The sequence below is a fragment of the Bos grunniens genome, chromosome 2 (genome assembly GCF_055505025.1).
Source record: "Bos grunniens cultivar Pamir isolate PY7600 chromosome 2, Bosgru_T2T1.0, whole genome shotgun sequence".
Classification (NCBI taxonomy): Eukaryota; Metazoa; Chordata; class Mammalia; order Artiodactyla; family Bovidae; genus Bos; species Bos grunniens.
The window spans coordinates 92,404,038-92,427,787 of NC_141166.1; the positions used below are offsets into that span (position 1 = coordinate 92,404,038).

The following is a 23,750-nucleotide window of genomic DNA, read 5'->3' on the forward strand; positions in this document are numbered from 1 at the left end:
GTTGTCCTCATGTGAAGGCTGAAGTGTGCTGAAGTGACACCAGCATCAATTATGGAAATGTTGACCAGGTCGACATCCCATGATACTTTCCCTGCATTAGTAAGCTTTCACTTGAAAAGTCTAATTTGGTCAATTAAATCATGATTCTGATTCTCTATAGATTCTTTTCAAAGGTTGAAACCTGTCAGTCATTGGCTGAACTTGGATGGTAGATGTGTTTGACTTAGATGGTATTTTTTAAATATTTTAAATTAGTTGCTTACATTTGAAGTTTGGAGATTTCTCATTAAAAATTCACCTCCCAACTTCTTAAAAAGAAAAAAAAGGACTCTGTAGACACTGGAACTGAATTCTGTAGCTGGAGCTGAGGTCCTGGGCTTTTCAACCCCCATAGCTTTGATGGTCCACTTCAGTCACTGGTACAGACTGCCTGACATGTGTGGCTGTTAGACCCCACCATGCCTGCGGGCTCGTGTTGGAACTGATGAGCAGGATCTGGCCTGTTCAGTTTTCTCCTCCAAGGCCAGGCAGTTATAATGCATATGCTACCTGGGATTCCAGCCATCCATACCACAACCTTGTTACCTTACTGACTTGCTGCGACACTTTCTTTGCATGTTCAATGTCCTTTGCTTTTTCGTCGACGTGACAAATAGTTTTAGCAACATCGCCATCCACTCGATACTTAACCTGCCAAAATAATGCACAATTAGAACCCATGACAGGCATGAATATATGAATATATTTTAAAATATCTTATAATAAAGAACATTGACCCAATCACTCTACGTCTGCATCCAAAGTCAAGTTTCTGCCTTTTAGGTAGAAGGCTGTGAACTCCAACTATCCATAGAGCACCTGTATTCACTGATTGTCTGTTTTCCCACCCAAATTTCAGCCTCCCTGTGCACCAGAATGGATAGTCTCAGTGAGTTTGAATTCCCATCTCATACTACCTTTAAGCCAAGCTTCTAGAAGTCTCTTTAGGTTCACATTTAGAGCAACATAATCTATGTCCAATGCTTCTTGTATATTTTTAGACTGGCTCACAGTCATTTGACCCCTTATTCTCTCTACACCTATTTAAAGCCCTCCAGGAGTTGGTGATGGACAGGGAGGCCTGGCGTGCTGCGATTCATGGGGTCGCAAAGAGTCGGACACGACTGAGCGACTGAACTGAACTGAACTGATTCCCAGTGGTAGGGACATTTCTGAAATGACTCTCTCCTCTGTTTTAGCAATGCGGCCCACCTCACTGAGTTGATCTTGAACTTTCTTGATTCTGCGAAGTTCTGGGGTATCGGTTGTGATGGCGTATGGCTTCCCTTTTGCTTTCTCATAGTTCTCCTTGTATTTATTCTAAAAAAGACATCAGATTATTAGCCTAAAGCATGACAACACAGCAGCAGAAATTACAGACAATACATACATCCTGTCTTATTTTTTAATCCTTCAAGTTATAACAATTATCAGTTATAACAGCTTTGTTTTTGTCCCCTACTCTGATTCTCAACAGAAACTAAAATAGATATATTAATTGCTCTTCCCAAGCATGGCTGAATACTGAGAGTAGAAATTTTACTATAAACTATTGTCTTGGAAATGCCCTCAAATGGTTCTTTCAATATTTTTATTGTCTGAATTCACACATGAAAAGCTGGAACCTCAATAATTTTAGGAAATATAGAAATTTAGACAAGTCTAAAAAGATTTGATTGCTAATACAATGAAAAAACATTCAGTTCAGAAATTGCAGCTAAATCTCAGTGATTTGGATAACTGAGACACCATCTGAATTAATGGGAAGTATAAATTATGAAGAATTTTGAGAAGGAATGAAATTTTATTATTTCTGCTAAATATATGAGTTCTTGCTTTAACAGTATATGCATAATTTATCATTATTAATACTTCAAAAAGACTCTTGAGTGGAATAGTCAACAATCTAAATTATACTACTGATTTCATTTCTAACCACTTTAAAAATATTACAAACCTTTGCCAACATTTTGTTCAGACTATCAGAAATTCTAGGATATTACTGTTTGAATTAATGAGGTGTTTATGGCAATAAATTGACAATAAACTTTTCTATCTTTGATGAATACTGCAGTGATAAAAGAGGTAAGATAATTTTGTTTTTAAAAATCTTGGTCTTAGAAAACCTAAATTTTGAACGATTCAAGACTCTGAAGTAGAAATTTACCAAACAGTCCCTAGTAGTTAACACTCGACCAGAAATGAATACTTATTGGCCAACCGCAACATGATGCTTTTGACATAAGCATTAATCCTATATAACCTGATGCTCCCCAAGTACTTTTCATTTTTTAAGCCTCCAGAAGATGTGCAATCAGGCCACTTACTGAGACCTCAGTCTACCCTGGACAATCAACAAGTTAGCTCCATTTAAAGGATTTAAACCTGCTGCCAGTCAGTGTAACTTATAGAATTGGACATGGAAATTTAAAGACAGGCATCTTCAAGAGCAGTGATTCTCAGTGTGGGCTGCCCATTAGAACCTGGGAAGTTTTCAAAATCCTCTACAGGTCCCAAGGCTGCCTGGACAAATAAACTAGCACAACCTGGGCATCAGTAGTCTTAGAGCTCATAGAATCTTAGGGAAATCCGATGTGCAGCCAGTTAAAATACTTCTGTTTCAGGTTACAGAACACTCTGATCCTCAATTTCAGGTAAGTTTTCTTAGCCTGATCTTGGTTTTTTAAGATCTTTTAAAAAGATCACATTTTAAGATCTTTTTAAAAGATCACATTCTTTTTCACTCTATACCTCCTAGAGACACTGTTAGCTAGTCTATTAGAGAGGCATCATGCTCAGACATAGCATAAATAAATGCTATTTAGTTTATGTGAACTGATTTCAACTAAATCTATATCTAACTCTATAAATCTGTAACTCTGATTTCATTGTTCTAGACTGGCAAACAAATCGTGATTAAACACCAATAAATTCTTTACAATTGGCCTTACGCTTATTTTGCGAGGATAATTTCAATAAGGATGCTTTCCCTGATGCTGGCTGCAATGGTGCAAGTAAATTACGTGAAAACAGAATTCAAGAGTTTTGAGACATTATATTTCTGTAAAATAAGTTTTGTCTCATACAACGTTGAGAAACAAAGTCCAGCCAGCATCCAAAACACAGTTGGTTGAGACCAGTAATTTCTCAGCAGTAAAACCACATAAGTAGAAGTTTTTTGAAACTTACTGTGCTAAAGAGATTCTGCATTTTCTGACTGTGTGCAATGTAGGGGGTCATGAACTTTGAAGGGTCCACCTTCTTTCGAATAACCCTCTTCCTCTCCACCGGCTTTTCAGGTACTGGCTGTGCCAGGGCCGGTCTGGAAGTTTCTGATTGCTCATAGTCAGATGTCCTTGTTGTCGTAGTTTCATAGAATCCTGTTATTGTCTGAAAATTTGGCATGAAGTTATATCAAAATTTGACAATGTTATGAAAGTAAAAACTGTAATACTATGATCTTGATATACGTTATTCTAACTTCAAGTCAGATCGATATTCCTGGTGTTATTAATACTTCACATCTAAAACAGGCCAAAGCAGGAAATCACATGCCATATCCACATGAAGGCACATTATGTTACATAAGTCTGAATGCTGACTGTGTCAGATTGCCTGGAACAAAAAGGTTACTTCTTACCTGCTTGCAACATTGCCTTAAAACTCCATTTGCCTAAAGGAACACTTGAAGATAGGATAAAAATAAAACAAAAATATTCTCAATCATTTAAAAATCTTCTTAAACTGCATGGTAAAGTGAAAGCAAACTGGGATCAGGGAACAAAATAAATGAAGGCAAATAAAGCTCGAATTCTTTATTTTAATATTAACTTTTAAATAATTCTAAGAAAAAGTTGCTTGTTCTTCAGGTGTTTATTCTGTTACATGAGACAAAGAATGATGAATTTGAAAAAATGAATCACATCAATAATACAAGTGATTACCATTCTCTTGGCTTAGTCAGTTAATTAAAGTGAACTAGAGTGCCATTTACACTAATAAATGCCTACGCGAACACGAATGATGATGACAACATAATGGGGTAGTTAGCTTCACGACAGTATGTGGTAGGTGGGAAACTGCTGCTTATTACAATAGACTTTATAGTGGAAGAAACCAAGGTCCAAAGTTTGGGTCTAATCCAAAGTTAAAAAATGTGTAAGAAAAGTAGATAAGCAGTTAAATTTTCAGTGCATCTCAGAGTAAAATTTCCTTCCCAACTTATATCATCTGTACCAAAGGAAGAGTTCCAGCATCAATTAGGAAAAAAGAGAAACCTAAATAACAAGGAAATTGTACATCTATGACACACAACCTGATTTGTGTCAGATTATTGCTAATAGATTGCTCTCCGCCCCTTACTACTGATGTATGGTTGATGGTGAGAAACTAACCAGTTTACAAAATCTACAGTTGTTAGTTTTTATGCAGGTTTCAGGGTTAGGCATCCATATCACCATGTGTCATGCTTAAAAGCAGCAGCTCCATGCAGAAAATTAAGCATGAGAGACATTTCAGCTTGAAAAAAGAAAAAGTCCCAGCTTAGAATATTTATGGAAATGACTTTCTCAGAATTCCTAATGTGCCAAACTCTAAGTAGCATTTTATCGTTATCATCAAGGAAAAAGGCTTGGAGGCTTCATTTCTTTTGAGCAGAGTTGGTGCCCAAGAAGTTATGACTCTACACAGTGAAACTGCTGGTCCCCATGCAAATCTCAAGTCCAAGGCCCCACCTTTGTTGCAGAGAGTGGTGATAGCCAATCGCATTATTCTAATAAACATCACCTACACCAAAAAATATCACCCAAGTAACGGAACCATCCCTAGCCATTTTGGATATATTGAATAGTAAAAACACGTAACATTCATACGTATACTGCCGGCTGCTGGGCACATAGGTGAGTGACCTCCAGATTCTCCCTTTTGCCAGCTTGGTGGCCCTGGGAGTCTGAGAAAGGAGAAAACCTTCTGCTTTATTGAGCATGCAGCCTGTTCAGATGTGGGCTGGATCTTACCTCCCCTGGCACCTCTTCATAGACTGTCTCCTCTGTGTAATACTAGAAATAGAGAACAAAGGTATCATTAGAACCAAAGCAGGAATCACCTCTGCTTTGCCTCAGTTAAACCACTTAGTTTATTTCATTAGTCCAGTTGGTTTTCAACATTGGTGGGAAGGAAGTAGATGGCGGGGGCTGTTCATATTTTGGGACCCATTTCAACTATGTGAAACATCAGAGTAGCCACAGTGAAAGCCATCAGATTGGACAAGGAGATGCAGGGTGATGAGAAAGGTATCTGAGGATGGCTATTTATCTGGTGAAGCTATTTTGCTTGAGAAATAAAATGTTTTCTTATGGTACTCTCAGAGTTTGCTGAGAATATAATAACAATATCTTGAGTGTGTGGACTGGGCAGAGAGGAACTGTGATAAAAAAACTCACTGTTTGCTGACAAAAAAAAACCTCAGAAACCTCAGTGTAAATAAAATTTTAAAATATCATTCTCATGAAAATGATAGATCTGAAAGCATATACACATCTTAATTATCCGTATATCACCTGATGACTAAGTAGTAAGAGTTTCTTCTGGAGTTACGAATAGGTCCCTTCTGGTAACATGAAGGTCCTGAAAGGGGTGCTACAATGAGATTCCTCATCACAAAATGTGGGGAAGTTAGGCAGCAGTTTGCCACTGATAGTTCTGAGGTGCCTGCAGGCTGGATCTGAAATCAAATCTACTTTTGTACTACTTCTGACATCACTAGCAATAAATAGATGTGGATAAGAACTGGCTGACATTTTGTTTCAGATGCGTAAGGAGAGTGGAATCCTGCCCTTAGCATCACCCAGCTTTGCTGGATGAACAGAAGGAAAGAACGGTTTAGGCCAAGGCATACAGAAAAGGGATAAAATGAAACCACTTGGCTCATTTTCTCAGTTAACAAAATGAGTAACATTTTATGCTTCATTTTTTCTTGACCACCAAAACATATACTTGGGATGGAGGGAAAAAAAAACATTGAAGGCAAAATTTCCCTCAGGGGCCTCCTTTCTTTTGCCCTTGGTTAAATGATCTCTCATCAGATTATTGAATTATGGTCCATAGGCCACATGCTCTGTTTCACTTGCAATAAAATTAGCATAAAAGTTGCTTAATGTCTCCCACTCTTATGCTTTCTCTGCTCCTGTACTATTTTTTTTTTTTTTTTGAAATCTAATTTTGTCTCTGTGTCCTTACACATAGCAACAGAAATCACGAGCTCTTACAGGACAGAGAATCTCTTTTATGTGCTATGTCTTCATCACATGGGAAATACCATTTGGACACTTTAGGGAATGCTATTTGATGCTGATCTACATGGAACCATTTTTTTCTGGCCACACAAAACAGCAGTGACTTGAAAAGAAGTTTTCAACTAAAGTGAATGATTTACAACTATTTTGGATTTTCTTAGCATCCAAGTAAAAGCAGCTCTTTGGTAGCCTTCCAATTTTACCTTTGCTAAGCTCTCATCATTAGTAAATATGTCAGAAAAAAGCTTACAAAAAAAGGCAACATTATCCAAATGGTTGGCATTAACTTGTAAGCCAAATCTCACTTTTTTTTTTTTTTTAGATGTGTGCCACTAAATAGATAGTATGATAGAAAGAAAGGAAAAGGCAAAGATGTACTAAGTTTAAATTTGACTAGAGAATGACAGTACAACTTTATTCAGTTGTCCAAGAACCCCAGGAGAAATATCTTTATAGCTGGTTCTAGTTTTGTGAATTCCTCCCTACCTATTTCCTTAAATCTGCCACCAATCCATTCTCATGGCATCTTTTGAGGTCAGAGAGACCTTGGTTCAATTCTCTCTGGCAGAAAGTCTATTAGTTTATCACCTGCTGGTCCCAGAAACAGGGAACAATATGGCAAGGAAAAGATGCCTAAAAATAGCCTCCTCCATTTTTATGACATCTGGTTAAATCCTTCAAATCTAGCTCTAAGGGCAATTTCCAATGATCAGTTAACACCATTATTTTAAGGAAGACAAGGTATATTTAAGATGGAGGCTAAAAGGTATTCCTGGTATTACCATCATACAGAAGGCAATTTATAATTGTGTAAGTGCTTGACAGTGATTATTCTGACGAGCAGGGATGTATGTAAAATGTGCCCAAGTGAAAATATTGCACATTGAAGAATCTGGCTTTTGGCATTTGAACCAGAGAGGCTGAATGTTACATTGAATGAAAGTCAGTCTGTTTTTCCCTTCATATCCTTCAATAATAAAAGCAATTGTATTTTTAGAATAAAATAAAATTTTCTTGATCTAAGTATAAACTGTCAAATAAAATAATATTCCAAAGATAGATTTTGGCATGTTCATTCGGAATTTGATTCTGGGTAACTTAAATTTCACTCTTACTAAAAAGCACAGATTTTGAAAACTGCTTCCATGTATCTTGAGCACTTAAGAGATATTTTCACATGTTTAAATCATCATCGTTAATTGGTAATTGTTAAGGACTTACAGATTCCATTGGCAATATATTTACATGGATGCTAAAGGCAAGAAGTGGTAAAGAAAAACCACAATATAATAAAAACTAAAATAAAATAAATATAAAGTAACAACTTTATAAATCATGTCAGATATCTCAATAACCTTGAAGGAATTTTTCAAGATGCCTACTATGGTCTTTTGTTCTTTTTCAAAATTCAAATGCAAAAGCTAGTCTCGTTCCCTTGGGTAAATAGGATGGAGTTTGTGGGGAAGTATGGCTCCAACTGTCACTTGTGAGCCCCATGATTTTTACCTGTTTGTGTGTGTGCACATATACACATGTATAAACTCTTACATATACATATATCTCACATATATATATTTCTCTGAACGCTTAATCCATTTCACCCTAAACAGATAATTAGCTTGCTGAAACAAGGACTAAGTAGCTCTTTTTCCCTCTGTGGCTGTGCAAACATTAAGAAATAGGATTCAGTTCTCAGAACTTTCTCTTCGTTTCCTCTGTTCCTTTGGCTACAGGGGCTGGGAAGTGGGGAAGAAGGTAGTTTCAGAAGACAGTTGAAAATCCACCTTTACCCCATACTTTTTTTTTTTTTTTTGGTGAATTTAAAGAAAAGCAAAAGTGGGTAACAGTGATACTTCTTTTCAGTTCTAATCCCACATAATTATAGTGAAACGGAACGTAAAAATACTCCTTTTCTTATGCTTTAACGATGACTCTTTGTGAAGTTATAATAGACAATGTATTTTTCAAACAATTAATTCACCCACACGGCTTTGACTATCGCCACATAAATACACTTGTCAGAGTCAGTTTTAAAAATCTTACCTCCACCACCTCCTCATATTCTTCGTCATCTGCCATTTTCCCAGAGTAGTAGTGGCACCTACAAACTTCATATTCCAGACAAACGAAAATCCATTAGAATCTACCCCCAGGTCTGAAATCACCTTATAATATTATAAAAACAGAATTAGAGGCTAATCTGTTCTATATACTCATGTATTTTTGCAGGCTAAGTGAGAGGAGATATGTAAATTCTGGTCTAAAAAAACAGGCTTCCAATTTCTCAATTCCCTCCGGAATGTGTTTTGTATTGCTACTTCTAGCTATATGATCCGTCTAGTTCAAGTTGTAAAATGAAGCTGAGGTGACAGAGTGAGAGGGTTTGGAGTCAAAGGAACAGAGTATTTACGTTTCCAAATACTTGGAGGGAAAAAAAAAATACTTTCAAGCAAAATTCCAGGGAAAAATTTTAGGGAAAGTTCAACTTGGCTTTCAGAAAAAAGCTGGAGTTCTTCCTGGTAGCGCCAAAATTCTAAGAGGGCTGCCTTTGGTCTCCATCCTGTTACACGACATTGTATGCAATAGAGCCTATGCTTCAAATTAGAACACATAAAAATAAATCTGTCAACGGACTTGAAAAGAAAAAATAGAAACCTCAAGGCAACGGGGTTATTTTCTTCTCAAACACCATTGGCTTGTACAGATTTTTCCTCTTTCGTTTCTGTAGCTCTGATCAAACCTGAAAAATAGCAAATGGTTAAAGCATTGACTGAAGTTCATTCGAGATGTGGGTCTTGGGCCCAAGTTGCTAATTCAGGAACCAGCAAAGGGATCTCCCAAGGCCTTCTTTGACGCCAGAGAGGAGGACTCTCTCTCTCTGGGTAAAAGTAGATGATGTTTTGAAGCAGCTGTCCCTTCGCCCAAAGATATTTGCTTGTAAACCAATACCCCAGCTGTGGCTGGTTTTGTTAAGCTAGCAAAACTGCCACTCCTTCTGAGTCAAATGAAGTCCGGTAGAACCAGATAAATATAGGAACAAAGGACATAGATCTTTTTTCATACTAATATATTTAGAAAAAAGGAAAAACAAATGCAAAAACATTAAAAAAAAAAATTCATTAGACAAGATAGCCAACTGGGTCAAGCAGGAAGTTGGTTAGTATAGGATTTAATCACACACTACATGTCAGGTATAAGCAAGACCTGAGCTGGGTCATAGGGTTATAGACTTTCCTAGTCAGTTTCGCATCACTCATTTCCCCAGTTAAGACCCAGAGTTTGGAAAATACCTCAAGGGAAGTTGTAAAACTTCTCCTAAAAGAATATTACAGAAAAAAAAGCCATAAATTGGCCTTACCTTCAATCTACCAAATAAATTTCCACAGCAGCAAAGCCTCTCCCAACTCTCCCCTCCTGACAACCCCAGACAAGAGCCGGTGTGGAACATGGGCTCCGAATTATCATGCGGCTGGAGCAGCCAATCAGATCCCAAGTCGCTCAAATTTCAGAAGCTAAATATACTAAGTGATCTTCTGAAAACCACCTGTTCATCAATTCCACTAAAGGATAAAGGGTAACAAATTGCTTGCATAGAAGTATTCAAATGTAATGGAATTTTACCTAACTTCCAGCATATGGGGTTCAAATTGAGATTTAATCTCTCATTTCCTACTGCTCTGTGTTTAATATCATATTCATGCAAAAGAACTTAGAAGAAAATCAGCATGACTTTGAGGGCTTTAACCCTCCTGTAAACTGCTTTCTTCTCACCAGTTTTTCCATCTTCATGGAGATAAATGAACTCGCTCTTATACAGCTCACCTGGTGAGCCTGGTAAGTTACAGGTGTTGATATGAAAGAAATAGAGGGATAAGATCCAGAAAACATCAAGTTGGTAAAACCAATTTTTAAAAATGTGATAAAATGATGTGATAGTTGAAAATACTTTGTGGTGATGCTAGCTAAGTTACCCACAGGGCATAGAGAGATTAGCCCCATCATTTTTCTATTACTAAACCAGTGAGGGGAATGCCAAGATCATACTCATTACCTTCTCCCTTTGTAAGAAAGCCTGCTGCTGCTGCTGCTAAGTCGCTTCAGTTGTGTCTGACGTTGTGTGACCCCAGAGACGGCAGCCCACCAGGCTCCCCTGTCCCTGGAATTCTCCAGGCAAGAACACTGGAGTGGGTTGCCATTTCCTCCTCCAATGCATGAAAGTGAAAAGCGAAAGTGAAGTCGCTCAGTCGTCTCTGACTCCTAGTGACCCGATGGACTGCAGCCTACCAGGCTCCTCCATCCATGGGATTTTCCAGGCAAGAGTACTGGAGTGGGTTGCCATTGCCTTCTCCATAAGCAGGCCTAGCTGCTAGGAATACAGAGCCTCCCTCAGATGTAACTAATTGGGTTATTGATTTCTTTTTTATTTCAGATGACTCTGAGAGGCAAAATATGAATGCAGGTACAAAAGGGCTCAATTTCTGAAGAGCAAGAGCGAATAAAATGGAAATCAGTATATTATTAGAAAATAATGCTCTATTTGCAAGTCAGAGTGTAAGACACTGTATAAAAACTATCCAACAATTTTCTACCTGCACGTGATTCTCACTGACTAACGTCTTTTCACTCCCTCAGTTCAGTTCAGTTCAGTTCAGTCGCTCAGTTGTGTCCAACTCTTTGCAACCCCATGAATCACAGCACACCAGGCCTCCCTGTCCATCACCAACTCCCAGAGTTCACTCAGACTCATGTTCATCGAGTCAGTGATGCCATCCAGCCATCTCATCCTCTGTCGTCCCCTTCTCCTCCTGCCCCCAATCCCTCCCAGCATCAGAGTCTTTTCCAATGAGTCAACTCTTCGCATGAGGTGGCCAAAGTACTGGAGTTTCAGCTTTAGCATCATTCCTTCCAAAGAAATCCCAGGGCTGATCTCCTTCAGAATGGACTGGTTGGATATCCTTGCAGTCCAAGGGACTTTCAAGAGTCTTCTCCAACACCACAGTTCAAAAGCAACAATTCTTCAGCACTCAGCTTTCTTCACAGTCCAACTCTCACATCCATACGTAACCACTGGAAAAACCATAGCCTTGACTAGACAGACCTCTGTTGGCAAAGTAATGTCTCTGCTTTTCAATATGCTATCTAGACTGGCGACTCATTTCATATATGATATTATACATATTTCAATGCCAAAAGACTGTTCTATACATCAGTGTCTCTTTTGCTGTTTCGTATACAGGGTTATTGTTACCATCTTTCTAAATTCCATATATATGCGTTAGTATACTGGTTCAATGCACGATATTGGATGCTTGGGGCTGGTCATCCCTCTGGGACAACCCAGAGGGATGGTATGGGGAGGGAAGAGGGAGGAGGGTTCAGGATGGGGAACACATGTATACCAGTGGCAGATTCATTTTGATATATGGCAAAACCAATATAATATTGTAAAGTTAAATAAAATTAAATTAAAAAAAATAAAAGATAAAAAAATATGCTATCTAGGTTGGTCATAACTTTCCTTCCAAGGAGTAAGCATCTTTTAATTTCATGGCTGCAGTCACCATTTGTAGTGATTTTGGAGCCCAAAAAAGTAAAGTCTGACACTGTTTCCACTGTTTCCCCATCTATTTCCCATGAAGTGATGGGACCAGATGCCATGATCTTCATTTTCTGAATGCTGAGTTTTAAGCAAACTTTTTCATTCTCCTTTTTTACCTTCATCAAGAGGCTTTTTAGTTCCTTTTCATTTTCTGCCATAAGGGTGGTGTCATCTGCATATCTGAGGTTATCGATATTTCTCCCGGCAATCTTGATTCCAGCTTGTGCTTCTTCCAGTCCAGCATTTCCCATGATGTATTCTGCATATAAGTTAAATAAGCAGGGTGACAATATACCGCCTTGACGTACTCCTTTTCCAATTTGGAACCAGTCTGTTGTTCTATGTCCAGTTCTCACTGTTGCTTCCTGACATGCATACAAATTTCTCAAGAGGCAGGTCAGGTGGTCTGGTATTCCCATCTCTTTCAGAATTTTCCAGTTTATTGTGATCCACACAGTCAAAGGTTTTGGCATAGTCAATAAAGCAGAAATAGATGTTTTTCTGGAACCCTCTTGCTTTTTCGATGATCCAGCAGATGTTGGCAATTTGATCTCTGGTTCCTCTGCCTTTTCTAAAACCAGCTTGAACATCTGGAAGTTCACGGTTCACGTATGGCTGAAGCCTGGCTTGGAGAATTTTGAGCATTACTTTACTAGCGTGTGAGATGAGTGCAATTGTGCGGCAGTTTGAGCATTCTTTGGCATTGCCTTTCTTTGGGATTGTAATGAAAACTGACCTTTTCCAGTCCTGTGGCCACTGCTGAGTGTTCCAAATTTGCTGGCATATTGAGGGCAGTACTTTCACAGCATCATCTTTCAGGATTTGAAATAGCTCAACTGGAATTCCATCACCTCCACTAGCTTTGTTCCTAGTGATGCTTTCTAAGGCCCACTTGACTTCACATTCTAGGATATCTGGCTCTAGGTGAGTGGTCACACCATCATGATTATCTGGGTTGTGAAGATCATTTTTGTACAGTTCTTCTGTGTATTCTTGCCACCTCTTCTTAATATCTTCTGCTTCTGTTAGGTCCATACCATTTCTGTCCTTTATTGAGCCCATCTTGGCATGAGATGTTCCCTTGGTATCTCTAATTTCCTTGAAGAGATCTCTAGTCTTTCCCATTCTGTTGTTTTCCTCTATTTCTTTGCATTGATCACTGAAGAAGGCTTTCTTATCTCTTCTTGCTATTCTTTGGAACTCTGCATTCAGATGCTTATATCTTTCCTTTGCTCCTTTGCTTTTCATTTCTCTTCTTTTCATAGCTATTTGTAAGGCCTCCCCAGACAGCCATTTTGCTTTTTTGCATTTCTTTTCCATGGGGATGGTCTTGATCCCTGTCTCCTGTACAATGTCACGAACCTCATTCCATAGTTCATCAGGCCCTCTGTCTATCAGATCTAGTCCCTTAAATCTATTTCTCACTTCCACTTTATAATCATAAGGGATTTGAATTAGGTCATACCTGAATGGTCTAGTGGTTTTCCCTACTTTCTTCAATTTAAGTCTGAATTTGGCAATAAGGAGTTCATGATCTGAGCCACAGTCAGCTCCTGGTCTGATTTTTTTGACTGTATAGAGCTTCTCCATCTTTGGCTGCAAAGAATATAATCAATCTGATTTCGGTGTTGACCATCTGGTGATGTCCACGTGTAGAGTCTTCTCTTGTGTTGTTGGAAGAGGGTGTTTGCTATGACCAGTACGTTCTCTTGGCAAAATTCTATTAGCCTTTGCCCTGCTTCATTCTGTACTCCAAGGCCAAATTTGCCTGTTACTCCAGGTGTTTCTTGACTTCCTACTTTTGCATTCTAGTCCCCTATAATGAAAAGGACATCTTTTTTGGGTGTTAGTTCTAAAAGGTCTTGTAGGTCTTCATAGAACCGTTCAACTTCAGCTTCTTCAGCGTTACTGGTTGGGGCATAGCCTTGGATTACTGTGATATTGAATGGTTTGCCTTGGAAACGAACAGAGATCATTCTGTCATTTTTGAGATTGCATCCAAGTACTGCATTTCGGACTCTTTTGTTGACCATGATGGCTACTCCATTTCTTCTGAAGGATTCCTGCCCTCAGTAGTAGATATAATGGTCATCTGAGTTAAATTACCCATTCCAATCCATTTTAGTTCGCTGATTCCTAGAATGTCGACGTTCACTCTTGCCATCTCTTGTTTGACCACTTCCAATTTGCCTTGATTCATGGACCTGACATTCCAGGTTCCTATGTAATATTGCTCTTTACAGCATTGGACCTTGCTTCTATCACCAGTCACATCCACAACTGGGTATTGTTTTTGCTTTGTCTCCAACTGTTCATTCTTTCTGGAGTTATTTCTCCACTGATCTCCAGTAGCATATTGGGCACCTACTGACCTGGGGAGTTCCTCTTTCAGTATCCTATCATTTTGCCTTTTCATACTGTTCATGGGGTTCTCAAGGCAAGAATACTGAAGTGGTTTGCCATTCCCTTCTCCAGTGGACCACATTCTGTCAGACCTCTCCACCATGACCCGCCCATCTTGGGTTGCCCCACGGCCATGGCTTAGTTTCATTGAGTTAGACAAGGTTGTGGTCCTAGTGTGATTAGATTGACTAGTTTTCTGTGAGTATGGTTTCAGTGTGTCTGCCCTCTGATGCCCTCTTGCAACACCTACCATCTTACTTAGGTTTCTCTTACCTTGGACGTGGGATATCTCTTCACAGCTGCTCCAGCAAAGTGCAGCCGCTGCTCCTTACCTTGCACGAGGGGTATCTCCTCACCGCTGCCCCTTCTGACCTTGAACGTGGAATAGGGAGCTTCCACTCCCTATTCTAAGGCAAAACTCGATAGGTCACTTCCATCTTAATGTGGATTTGTAACTAAACGTATTGTTATGATTTTGGGGGGGGAGGTTAAATGTTAGGAAGAAATCTCACATTTCAAGCATAGGTACCTCTCCCTTTTCTACGATTCATATGGCAGTAAAATTTGAACATCATCTTTCCATCTAAATTAATTATACTTGTTTATTTCATTTGTTTTCAGAGGTTTTCTCACCAAGAAATATATGTGTGTAATATGATCATTTACTTGGAAGCTGCAAACTAGAAGAATGGTGACTTACTATTCACCACGTGCTTTTTAAAAGATGGTGTTACATTAAAAAATAATGAGTCTTTTAAAAAAACATATAGTACAAAAATATATAAAGTAAAAAATAAGTCTGCTAAGTCTGCTAAGTCGCTTCAGTCATGTCCAACTCTGTGCGACCCCATAGACGGCAGCCCACCAGGCTCCCCCGTCCCCGGGATTCTCCAGGCAAGAACACTGGAGTGGGTTGCCATTTCCTTCTCCAATGCATGAAAGGAAAAGTGAAAGTGAAGTCGCTCAGTTGTGTCCGACTCCTAGCGACCCCATGGACTGCAGCCTACCCGGCTCCTCCGTCCATGGGATTTTCCAGGCAAGAGTACTGGAGTGGGGTGCCAAATGCTTACCTGGAGTTATGCCCTCAAGATGAAAGAACCCCTGTATTTTTCAGGCCTATTGATGGCCTCTTCTGTGGAAGAAGAATAAATCGATACATTGATTTATCAGTAGCTCCTTACATGCCTTTCACAGAAGTGCTCAATAAATGTTAACCATTATTATTTTAAAATTATTAATACATTTTAAACATTTTATTCGTATCTTTACTCTTTATATTAGACTGAAATACTCACTTACTGTGAAACTTCTGAAATCAGACCGTAGTCTAAGAATTTATGAATCAATAGGAGTTTGGCTATAAGACCGTGTGTTGATGTTTAGTCACTAAGCTGTGTCCAGCTCTTTAGCAACTCCACGGACTGTAGCCCACCAGGCTCCTCTGTCCATGGGATTTCCTAGGCAAGAATATCAGAGTGGATTGCCCTTTCTTTCTCCAGAGGATCTTTTCAACCCAGGGACCAAATCCGCATCTCCTATGTTGCCAGGGGGATTCTTAACCACTGATCCACCAGGGGAGCCTGTAAGACTGTATAATTGGCTACAAAACAAAGCAGGGTACAGGTAGGTACCAAGAGCAGAGCTTCAGATGATGTTTTCTGAAACACCGAAGTTCAGAAGTGTCGTGTCTGGAGACCATAATAGATTTTATGGAGGAGATGGCATTGTACTAGAGCTTCTGTTGTTGCAGTTTGAATTCATTAATTATTTTAACCAAATTATATCTGCACATTATTTAAGAATCAAATAGTTTTGCAAGGCTTCTTACTAAAATCAGTGCCTCCTGTTTCCATCATTCCTCTCTTTTCCCCACCCTGGAGACAATCATTTTAACCCTTTTAGTGGAATCATTTGTTATTTATCTCTACACAGTTAACAAAATTTCTCTATTATTCTTTTCTGATTTTTTCAGTCATTGGTATTATATGTCAGGTTCCTACCTTGGAAGATGAGGCTTTAGTTTTCTTTGATATAAAACCCCACTCTCACCAGACACAAGCCTCATCTCCCATCTCTATACTCCCAATAAGGTTTTATTTATATAATTCAGAATTCACTGTTTACATTATTATGATTAACAAAACACTGTTCACAGCTGAACCCCATATATTATGATTATTTTTCTTTTCCTGCCCAACAGTTAAATTTTTCTGCAAGTTGATAGTTTTTGTGTCTTTTTTCCCTCTCTGTTTTTTCTCCACTGGCTTCATTTTTATAGACAAGCAGTATCCAATACAACTTTCTGCAGTACTGGAAACATTCTAATACCACTACCAAGATGGTAGCCACTAGCCACATGTGGTTACTGAACACTCAGTACATGTCTAGCATGACTGCAGACCCGAGATTTTATATATTTTGTTTAATTTGTGCTTAAATAGCCACATAGTGGCTGGTGGCTATGGTGTTGAACAGCACAATTCTAGAGACTTATCACTACCTCAAACGTGCTGTCTAAATCTGCTCTTGACCTTTTCAAAGACATCAAGCAGCATTTTACGTGTGCTTGTATGCTAAGCGGCTTCCATCATGTCTGACTCTTTGTGACCCTATGAACCACAGCCTGCCGGGCTCCTCTGTCCATGGGATTCTCCAGGCAAGAACACTGGAGTGGATTGCCATGTCTTCCTCCAGTGGATCTTCTCAACCCAGGGACTGAACCTGAGTCTCCAGCACAGGCAGGCGGCATTCTTTACCACTAACGCCACCTGGGAAAACCCAGCCCTCTATAGTTATATTCATCTTAGACTCTCAGGGAGCCATCTGTTCCATCTGGCCTAGTTTCTTCTGTAGCTGGTGCTCAGGACTTATTCTGAATCTCCTTCACTGTTATTCTGGGGATTATGTGGATTATAATATGAAAATCCCCATTCCTTTATTGAACTAATATTTATTATGTAAAATATAAGAGGCACTGTTCTAGGTGCTTCCACCATGCAGCAGGCATTGACTAAGCAACATGTATGCTCCACTTCTTGCTTATTAACAGAAGCAAAATTTACTTTTGGACAGAAATATGCTAATTAAAAAAATATACTCCTCTTCAATTCCTTAAATGTTAGGGGGAAACTGTGACAGTTTTGCCAGTAAGATTTAAGTGTAATTCTAGAGAATAAGGCTTCTGGGAAAGGTATGATTTTATTGATGAGCAGATTCAGCTGGCATGCACTATTTTCCTCTTGCCATTCCTCCCTTCTCTAGACCTAGAACACAGATATAATGCCTAAGGGCAGAGCAGCCACATTGAGACTATGAGGGTATAAGTCATACACTAATTAAAAGACGTTTACTCCTTGGAAGGAAAGTTATGACCAACCTAGATAGCATATTCAAAAGACGAGACATTACTTTGCCAACAAATGTCCGTCTAGTCAAGGCTATGGTTTTTCCTGTGGTCATGTATGGATGTGAGAGTTGGACTGTGAAGAAGGCTGAGCGCCAAAGAATTGATGCTTTTGAACTGTGGTGTTGGAGAAGACTCTTGAGAGTCCCTTGGACTGCAAGGAGATCCAACCAGTCCATTCTGAAGGAGATCAGCCCTGGGATTTCTTTGCAGAGAATGATGCTAAAGTTGAAACTCCAGTACTTTGGCCACCTCATGGGAAGAGTTGACTCATTGGAAAAGACTCTGATCCTAGGAGGGATTGGGGGCAGGAGGAGAGGGGATGACAGAGGATGAGATGGCTGGATGGCATCACTGACTTGATGGACGTGAGTATGAGTGAACTCCGGGAGTTGGTGATGGACAGGGAGGCCTGGCATGCTGCGATTCATGGGGTCGCAAAATATTAGACATGACTGAGCGACTGAACTGAACTGAAGAAATGTAAAGCTAGAAGGGGCCTTAGTCTTTAATGACTTCCTTAATTTTTATATTTCATAGTTTATACTTCAATGAGTTAAATATGTAATTGCACAAATAATTACATTGTGATTATTTAAATGTTCCTGTGTAGTATATATTAATTTTTTTCTATTTTTCACTTTGCCACTAATAAAGTTGGTTATTTTTTCATGTTTATTGACTATTTGTATCTTTTATTCTGGGTATTGTCAGCCTATATCTCTCGCCTACACTGATTTATAGTCATTCTTAATATATTATAGACATTGACCATGTGTCTCTTCTGTATGTTGTGAATATTTTAAGTTGTTTGTGGTGTCTGTGGCCATAGAGATGTTTTAAATCCATATGCAGTCAAATCAGGAAATCCCTCTCCAGCTTTGACACTACTTAATAGGCGAATTGAATTTAAATGCCACTTTTAGTACTTCTTGAATTAAACTGGATGTCTGTTTCTAGAGTCTAGTGTTTTTTCTTGTTTCGCTTTCCTTTTACTTTCTGGAGTTTTGCTTTTTTACTTTTTGTGTTTGTTGTGATTTTTAATATATACAGAAAACTATATAAAACTTATGTGTGCATTAGTCACTCAGTCATGTCCGATTCTTTGTGACCCTATGGACTGTATCCTGCCAGGCTCCTCTGTCCACGGGATTTCTCAGGCAAGGATACTGGAGTGGGCTGTCATTTCCTTTTGTAACTTACGTGTACAATTTTGCAAATGGGGTAAAGTGAACATTCATATAAATATCACTCAGGTACAAAAAGATCATCTCTGTCCTGTCCTTGAGAGTAATAATTTCCTTGCTCTTATTTTTAATTTTACCACCTCTGTATGCACTCCTAAACAATTTAGTTTTGTTTTTAAATTTTACATAATGGATTCATGCTATATGCAATTTTTATAGTATAACTTTTCATTTAACATTGTGTTTGTTGATTTTTAATTATATAATAATATTTGTGGGTGTGTGCTTGTTAGTTGCTCAATTGTGTCCTACTCTTTGTGAGCCCATGGACTGTAACTCGCCAGGCTCCTCTGTCTCTGGAATTCTTCAGGCAAGATTACTGGTGTGGGTTGCCATTCCCTTCTCCAGATAATAATGTTTACTATTGCGTAATACTTCAAATATCTTATAATATAACTCTACCTCTATTTATCCAGTCAGCTGGTGAGGAGGAACTGAGTATTTCCAGCTTGTGTCAGTTAAGAACAAAGATGAACCTTCTTGCACAGGTGTTCTGGTACTCGTAGACAATTAAATGACCAGAGTATGTATGTAGGCATGCAAATTATAGGTCAAAAAATATGCTAATCTTCAACTTTATTAAATAATGTTACCTGCTTTCTAAAGCTGGTACCAATTTATATTCTTATCAGTCACGTATGCTTTTAACCTGGCTATAGTAATATTAAGCTTTCTAAATTTTGTGTCTGATGGCAATGTAATAATTTAATCTTGTGGTTCTAGTTTGCATTTTCATTACTGCTAGTAACATTGAACTCTTTTTCATATGTCTAGTAGACATTTGGATATTTTGTTGTTTTTTGAGAAATATCTGATTAAGTCTCTTGCCCATTTTTCCATTGAATTGTTGGGCATTTGCTCATTGATCTATAAGCCTTCTTTATATGGATATGAATCCTTTGATATGTGTTATAAATATCTTTTATTCTTTATGGTTCTTTTCATTAGTTTCACACTGACATCTGATGAACAGAAGTTCTTAATTTTCAGGTAATTAACTTAATAAGTTTCTCCACTGTGACCAGTGCTTTCAATAAAAAAATCCTTCTACCATAAGATTATGAAGATATGTTCCTGTATACTCTTCCAAATACTAGGAATTTTACCTTTCAGATTTATGTTTAATCTATCTGAAATTATTATTTTTGTGTTTAACATGAACAAGAGATCTAATTTTACTTTTTTCCTATGGATTGCCAATTGTGTCAATTTTATTGAAAATTCCACTGTTTCCCCACTGGATGAAATTCCTCCTCTGCTATCAATCTTATCCACATATGTATGAGTTCTTTCCAGACTCTCTATTCTATCTGCTGCAGTTGTGTCCAACTCTGTGCCACCCCATAGATGGCAGCCCACCAGGCTCCCCCATCCCTGGGATTCTCCAGGCAAGAACACTGGAGTGGGTTGCCATTTCCTTCTCCAATGCATGAAAGTGAAAAGTGAAAGTGAAGCCACTCAGTCGTGCCCGACTCTTAGTGACCCCATGGACTGTAGCCTACCAGGCTTCTCCGTCCATGGGATTTTCCAGGCAAGAGTACTGGAGTGGGGTGCCATTGCCTTCTCCGCTCTATTCTATCTACTGGTCTACAATATCACACTGTTGTTTTTCTTAGCTTTATGATCTGTCTTGATGTCTGGAAAAACAAGTCTTCCCACCATATTATCTTTAACAGGGTTTTGGCTCTACTCATTTTAGATATTCTAAGTAAATTTTAGAAGCAGCTTATCAATTTCCCTAAAAAGCATTCATTCAACTAATCTATTTGACTCTTCCTAAGTCAGTATTGGAGAAGGCAATGGCACCCCACTCCAGTACTCTTGCCTGGAAAATCCCATGGATGGAGGAGCCTGGTAGGCTGCAGTCCATGGGGTCGCTAGAGTCGGACACAACTGAGCAACTTCACTTTCACTTTTCACTTTCATGCACTGGAGAAGGAAATGGCAACCCACTCCAGTGTTCTTGCCTGGAGAATCCCAGGGATGGGGAAGCCTGGTGGGCTGCCGTCTATGGGGTCGCACAGAGTTGGACACGACTGAAGCAACTTAGCAGCAGCAGCAGCAGTAAGTCAGTATCACACTGTTTTAGGTCTTGCAGTTCTTTTATATGTTTTGGTATCTGTAGGGCAATTTGCTTACAGACTTCTAAAAATCATCTAGATACCCTTATCCTTTTGTTCTTTTAGAAGTTCTGAAAATAAACTTATCCAGTTCCATGAAAATTGGCCTTGGATTCTTTTTTTAATAATTGCATTGAATTTGTAGATTTATCTTGCAAGAATTGATACTTTATAATGTAACCTTCCCATCTAGATTGTTTACATCCATTAGTTTTATGGTTTTTGTTATATAGATCTTACACATTAAATAAACTAAGTGTGCATGCATGCTTAGTGGCTTGGTTGTGTCCAACTCTTAGTGACCTTGTGGACTGTAGTTCACCAGTTTCCTCTGTCCATGGGGATTCTCCAGGCAAGAATACTGGAGTGTGTTGCCATTCCCTTCCCCAGGGGATCTTCCCCACCCAGGGATCGAACACAGGTCTCCTGCATTGCAGGCAAATTCTTTACCACTGAGCCACCAGGAAAATAAGTGTATTCCTAGGTATATTAAATGGCAACCCACTCCAGTATTCTTGCCTGGAAAACCCCATGGACAGAGGGAACTAGTGGGCTACAGTCCATGGAGTCACAAGAGTTGGACACAACTTTGCGACTAAACCACCACCAGGAATATTAAAGCATTTGTTTTCATTGTGAATTCAATTTTGTATAGACTTTCTGGTAGACACTGTGTATCAAGTCCCTCCTTTTATTCCTATTATTGATTTATCATTTATTATCCTTAATAACTTTTAAATAAAACTTATTAGGATTTTGAGAAAGGTAGAAATAAATGTCTGTGTTCAGTCAGCTGTCTTGAATCCAATGCATGGACACAGCAATTTTGAGTGAATTTTGGATAGAACTTCAGAGCCAGCCATGATAGGAGGAAGAGCATTAGTAGATAGTATGAACAACCACATAGGGATGGGAAAGTGTATGACACGTTCAGGGAATGAAGAGTAATGTGATTTAGGTCAGGTAAGGTATATGTAGGCTTCCCTGGTGGCTCAGATGGTAAAGCGTCTGCCTACAATGCAGGAGACCCGGATTCAATCCCTGGGTCGGGAAGATCCCCTGGAGAAGGAAATGGCACCCCACTCCAGTACTCTTGCCTGGAAAATCCCATGGATGGAGGAGCCTGGAAGGCTGCAGTCTATGGGGTCGCAAAGAGTCAAACACAACCGAGCGACTTCACTTCTTCAAGGTTTATGCAGAGAAGTAATGGAAGACTCTAAAATAGCAGTCATGCTGTGAAGGCCCCTGAAGGCCCCGCTAAGCAGTAGAAAAAGGGAACGCTCCGACAATGTCATATTGCTACTCTCTTCTACATAGTGTAGAGCTTTGTTTAGTCAGACAGTAGTTAAATAAATATACATCCGAAACACATTACATATACAATTAAACACATTCAACTGTGAAACATGCAAATTCAACAACATAGCAGAATATATAGGTATGAAATGGAGCTTTCTCAAATTATCAAAACTCCCAGGTGTTATTTGCTTTTCAAAAGCCATGTCAGACACAGTGAATTTCAGCAATATTGCCTACTCACCCTTCTAAATTCTCCCACCTCCTTTTACTGAGTTTTCCTGCAATCAGAACCCATGAAAAACACATAAACATGGAGGAGGGACATTTTTAAATGGTAACTTACCTTCTGGCCCATTTCTGGGTTCCTTCTCTCCTGTGCCTGCTTTCAAGGCAGACTTGGACACGGGTTTATTTTTTAAGTGAGTTCTCCATTAAGTTTCCTTTTTCTAGAGTCTTGACTTTGAAGCAGCATGTCTCTGAATCTCTGCAGTGAACTGAGAACAGCCAAGGGTTTTCTTTGTTTTTCCTTGGCTGCTTCTCTCTCCACAGCCTACCCCAAATTATCCTTTCAACCCACTACCCATGGTTATTCAATTATAATGGAGTAAATTAACAGAATTTACAATTTACTGCCCATTTCCAACCAAACTTTGCCAATGGATGAGTGTCAAAAAAAATGTCAGCCTTAAATTGTTGACATTCCTAGAGAGTTTCCAACTTGAGATATAAAGATATTAATAAAATAACAAAGCTGGTTTTCTTATGAACTTACTCCATAGGCAGTACCTCCAACTCTTGCCCTCATACACAAACATGTGTATGTGTGTGTGTGAATCCTTTCACGCATATATAAGTATGTGTGTGTATTTCTTTTTGAGGGAAATGACTTCCCAAATACTAGTTTGAATATATGTCATTACATTGTTCTTAAAGGATCTAGTGTTCAAAAATTATTCATTATATATATTTGTGTATATGTAAATCTAAAAAGAGAGGCAGCCGTAGAATTTACAATAGGAGCGTGTAGCTTAAATGACAATTTTTTAAATTAAATATACATTTCCATGTATTAGTTTTCATATTTATTGGTCTTAGGGGAGAGAGACTCTGTATCACTTTCTAGTTAGCAAGAAAAGACTATGTGAAGGAGGTGGGATTTTATGAGGTCCTGTGTATGCCAAACCAATCCACCTAAGCCATCCTTAGACAATGACTTTTTTAATCTTTAAAAACAAGAAAAGTTAACCAGTTCCTAATGCTCTTTGAGTTATGAGCAGTCCGGGACTGCATAACTCACTTGACAGAGTTTGAACCAATATCTAACTCACCTGTCTGTCACTGTCAGTG

The 23,750-nt window shown here is 38.8% G+C and overlaps 2 protein-coding genes across 46 annotated transcripts in view; both read right to left on the reverse strand.

The window, feature by feature from the left end:
- NEB (nebulin) overlaps nucleotides 1-9,768 on the reverse strand; it is a 220,940-nt gene extending 211,172 nt beyond the window's left edge. For all 45 annotated transcript variants that reach the window (XM_086353306.1, XM_086353298.1, XM_086353272.1 and 42 more), the window contains exons 1-7: nucleotides 9,691-9,768; nucleotides 8,988-9,072; nucleotides 8,376-8,440; nucleotides 5,055-5,096; nucleotides 3,229-3,429; nucleotides 1,252-1,359; nucleotides 586-690 (exon numbers count right to left, since the gene is read on the reverse strand). In XM_086353306.1, coding sequence (XP_086209432.1) covers nucleotides 586-690; nucleotides 1,252-1,359; nucleotides 3,229-3,429; nucleotides 5,055-5,096; nucleotides 8,376-8,411 — 492 coding nt within the window. In that variant the 5' untranslated portion in view covers nucleotides 8,412-8,440; nucleotides 8,988-9,072; nucleotides 9,691-9,768. The remainder of the gene's footprint in view (nucleotides 1-585; nucleotides 691-1,251; nucleotides 1,360-3,228; nucleotides 3,430-5,054; nucleotides 5,097-8,375; nucleotides 8,441-8,987; nucleotides 9,073-9,690) is intronic.
- Nucleotides 9,769-10,750: 982 nt separating this feature from the next.
- Nucleotides 10,751-22,897, reverse strand: LOC147378343 (uncharacterized). The gene is made up of 2 exons (XM_086353396.1): nucleotides 22,747-22,897; nucleotides 10,751-15,466 (listed from the first exon to the last, which is right to left on the reverse strand). Exon 2 carries the CDS (start codon nucleotides 13,519-13,521, stop codon nucleotides 12,271-12,273), a length of 1,251 nt encoding a protein of 416 aa, XP_086209522.1. The 5' UTR covers nucleotides 13,522-15,466; nucleotides 22,747-22,897; the 3' UTR covers nucleotides 10,751-12,270.
- Nucleotides 22,898-23,750: the final 853 nt, after the last annotated feature.

Excerpts from the sequence above, each read along its gene's own strand:
- LOC147378343 (XM_086353396.1), bottom strand. The coding sequence starts at position 13,521 with ATGGAGAAGCTCTATACAGTCAAAAAAATCAGACCAGGAGCTGACTGT.